The sequence below is a fragment of the Crocuta crocuta genome, unplaced genomic scaffold, assembly GCF_008692635.1.
Source record: "Crocuta crocuta isolate KB4526 unplaced genomic scaffold, BGI_CrCroc_1.0 scaffold28, whole genome shotgun sequence".
In the NCBI taxonomy this organism is placed as follows: domain Eukaryota; kingdom Metazoa; phylum Chordata; class Mammalia; order Carnivora; family Hyaenidae; genus Crocuta; species Crocuta crocuta.
In genome coordinates this window covers 2,354,589-2,358,245 of record NW_027533256.1, presented here as the reverse complement: position 1 = coordinate 2,358,245, position 3,657 = coordinate 2,354,589, and the positions used below count along the sequence as shown (strand labels likewise).

The window sequence follows — 3,657 nt, the reverse complement described above, 5'->3', positions numbered from 1 at the left end:
CCCCGGGCCCCCCCCCCCCCCCCGCCCCGCCCATGCTGTGCTCCTCCGCTCAGCAGAGCCCGACCCAGGGAGGGAAGGGGAAGGGACATGGACAAGGTCACGGCCAAGGAGGAGGGATGGAGAGGATATTGCAGGGGCATTTCCACCAGGACTCAGCTGGTTTCCTGCTCCCCGCCTGCCCCCAGTCCTACATAATACTAATAATAGCAGCAAGGATACGTGACATTAATACTGGCCAACACTTTGGTTTTCGTGTGCCAGGTAGCTTTGCGTGTATTTATTAACTGATGTACTCTTCACAACCACCTTACAAGTAGGTAGCCAGGGAGCTCAGCCAGCAGGGAGCTCCTCAGCCCTGGATTGTCCATGGCTTGCTGTCGGTGTTCATGAGATGCCTGGGGGAGCAGGTGATGGGGCCTTCAGAGGCCTTCAAGCTAGGGATCGTGGCTTCAGTGACCCTTTACCTGGTGGTACCCCCTCCCATGAATACTCATTATAAGCAACATTAATAGCTTTTATCTGCTACGCGCTTACGCGCTTTCTACTCACTGAGATGTAATGACCCCGTGAGAAAAGTGTGATCAGTGTCCCCTTTTGCAGACGGGGAGCCGAGGATCGGAGGGATCTGGTGACTTGCCCAAGGCCACACAGCTTGTAGGTCGTTCAAGCCCATATCCGACACAAAGCCAAACTCTTTCTCCTCTGCTCTGGCCAGGAATGCCGGTCATCTCAAAGCCCCTTGAGACAAGGCCAAGGCTCCTGTCCTTTATTGCAGGCTGTCTCTGTGTGGCTTTAGGCTTGAAAGCACAGAGATGGGTATGACTCTCAGATCAGAACCCTGCCCATCCGCAGTCCCTGTGGCTCATCTAGACCCCATGTGACTCTTCCACGTCCCAGAGAGCTGTGAGTGTTGGCTTCAGGCCAGGTATCGCGTAAAGCCAGTGCACTACTTTTGAGAGGTTTGGTCTGCCCAGGAGGCAGCGCTCATCCTCAGCTTCCCTCCAGGGCCGTCCCTGGTCACGGTCACTGGCACCGAGGCTCCCTGGCCTCACACCAGTCTCAGTTCCTGCCCCCTCTCCTTAGCATGTGGGTCCTGGCTGGCCCTGACCAGCTTCCTTTGAGTCCCCCCAGATCCGTGCAGAGTGGGGGTTCTGGGCTGGGGCCTCGACTGCCAGCCACAAAACTGCCTCAGGAGGTGTGCCTAATAGCCTCCACAAAATTTCCAGGGGAATAAGTCTTTCCTGCCTTTTGAGAACCAGGACAGGAGAGAAAGAGGGAGCAGGAAGCTCCCCGTGTCACAGAAGAGTTCTCGGACATGCCACACGCTGCTTAGCGTACAAACGTCCAGACACCTGATTCCCCCCCGCTACCCCACAGACGAGGTGCAACTGAGGCTCCCTAAAATCGTATAGTGAAGTTCTGCTCATGTGGCCATTCAACGGAAAGCACCGGGCCTTGGGCTGAGGGGCGCTGGCTGCTAACCTCACCGAGCTGAGGGCTCCTTTGCCTCCACCCCGAAGCACGGGGGTAACAAGCAGCCTGGGGAGGAGCTCTGGGTGTGTGGGGAATCAGGAGACTGGGCTTGGGTCTTCCTTGCTCTGGGCCTCTGTTTCCTCACCTGGGTAATGTCTGTGCCCCACTGCCTGCCCTCTGTCCTGGGCTTGCTCAGAGTGTCCAGACTGCTCGGGTCCAGGAGCCCCTCCTACTGCGGGGCCCCGCCCAGGACACGCACCTGCAACAGGCCAGAGGCAGGAAGGATCCAAGCACCTAGGCAAAGCCTGTGACTACAGGCTCGCTCTCTGGGCATCCCCACCCTGTCTGTCTGTCTGTACGTCTGTCTGGTGTTGTCTCTCTCTGCGTCTGTCTCACTCCCCCTGCTTCTCTTTGTGTTTCTGTCTTTCTCTCCACTCCCTCCTTCCTCTCTGCAGAGACCCCTGGAGAAGCCCGATGGCCTGGACGTGTCTGACCAGAGCAAGGAGCATCCCCAGCACCTGTGCGAGAAGTGCAAGGTGCTGGGCTACTACTGCCGCCGAGTGCAATGAGCCGGCCGCCAGCCCGCTGCGCCCACCGCCGCCTTCCCGCCAGCCAGAGACCACGCCCCCTCCCTGTGTCCCTCCGTGCTGCCTGGTGTCCCCGCGTATGCGTGGGGGCAGCCTCACCGGCCCAGGCAGGGGGCGTCTTACGTTCTTGTCTCGCGTGTGTTGACAAACAATGTTACTGACATAGCTGCTCCCACAGAAAGCCGGGTCTCTGGGACCCTCTACAGGGCGGCCTGGGGTCTGCACGAAGGGGCAAGGGTGAGGAGAGGGCAGCACCAGGACCCGCTAAAGCCCTTGGCATCCCCTGCAGGCTCCCTTCCTCTGAGACTCCCTTTGGGCTGAGCAGCCTTGTATTGGCCACAAGTGCACTAAATTTACTGTGAATCCCAAAGCCTGCAGGGGACGGTCTCCCCAAGACCAGCCAGGCCTCCTTCTGTACCCAGAACCTTCTAGTGTGCCTGGAGTGCAAAGCCACCCTCGGAAAGCCCTACTTTTCTGTCCTGTTTGTGTCAGCACTCCTGGCGAGCTGACACCCTTTCTAGCAGCTGCTGGGAGTGGGCACCTCTGCCCGCTGCCCACCATGAGCCCCAGACCCGACGGCCTCGGACATCATTCGCATTGCATACCCTAGACCCAGAGGTCAAGGACAGTGTTCCACGGTGTGACCTGGGGCATATCAGACAATGCCTCCCCTGCCCCCCGCCACACATTTTCCACTTGGGATTGGATTTGGTCAGGCCCATTCCCTGCCCTTTTCTGTCACCTCCCCCCAACACTAGGCCCCCCCGCCCGATCGAGGCTGTAGGGCCCCGTGGGGAAGGCACTCTGTCAGGAGGGACACGAGCCTGGTGTCCTGGAGACAGGTTCATGTGCTGGCCCTGCTGCTGACACACTACGCAGCCTTGGGAAGAACTCATCATCTCTGGCCCTCAGTTTCCCTGCTAGTTCTGTGACAGCGTGATCCAGAGACCAGAGGCCCGTTTCAGTGCTGGGCTTCACATGGAGCCGTATTCGGAGAGGCCGTCCAAGTCCCAGACTGCACACCGCCACCCATCAGTCAGTCACTTAGGACAGAGTTGAGGGATGCCAGTCCTCCTGTCAGCCCCCGCCCTGCCCAATGCCCCCCATCCCTGCAAAAGTGAGGGAGAAGGATCCCCTGTCACACATGATGTAAGCTACAGAACCTCTCGTTTATAAAATGGGGACAATGACTTCCTACCTCCCAAGGGAGCAGGGAGGCCTCTGGGCAAGTCACGTTGGTCAGACCGTCGTCCTGGCCGGCGGGAGGGATCGCACTCGCCTCTCTTCTCTCTCCCGTGTGAGAAGTCCTAATTTTATTGTCCCATCATCCTTTCTCCCAGGGAGAGGGAGAATGCCAACTGTCAGGACTGGGTCACTTGATTTTGCCCCAACATTATGCCTCTGTGGAAAAAAAAAAAAATCAGACCATGAAATGGGCCTGAAGTTCAGTGTTTACCATGGCTCAAGGTCACCCAACGGGTGCCCGATCGCCTTTTGTTTTCAAATGAAAATGCTGTGTACAACTGAGGAGTTACCGTGAAGTGTTAACCAGGGGTCCAGGGAGCACGTCGATGAGATGGAGTGAGTGTATTTGCAG

The 3,657-nt window shown here is 58.0% G+C and overlaps 1 protein-coding gene across 1 annotated transcript in view; it reads left to right on the top strand.

Moving 5' to 3' along the window:
- The window catches only part of ZCCHC24 (zinc finger CCHC-type containing 24), a 58,060-nt gene extending 54,412 nt beyond the window's left edge, over positions 1–3,648 (top strand). The window contains exon 4 of the mRNA XM_077746400.1: positions 1,929–3,648. Within this exon, the coding sequence (XP_077602526.1) occupies positions 1,929–2,042 (114 nt within the window). The 3' untranslated portion in view covers positions 2,043–3,648. The remainder of the gene's footprint in view (positions 1–1,928) is intronic.
- The last annotated feature ends 9 nt before the right edge of the window (positions 3,649–3,657 follow it).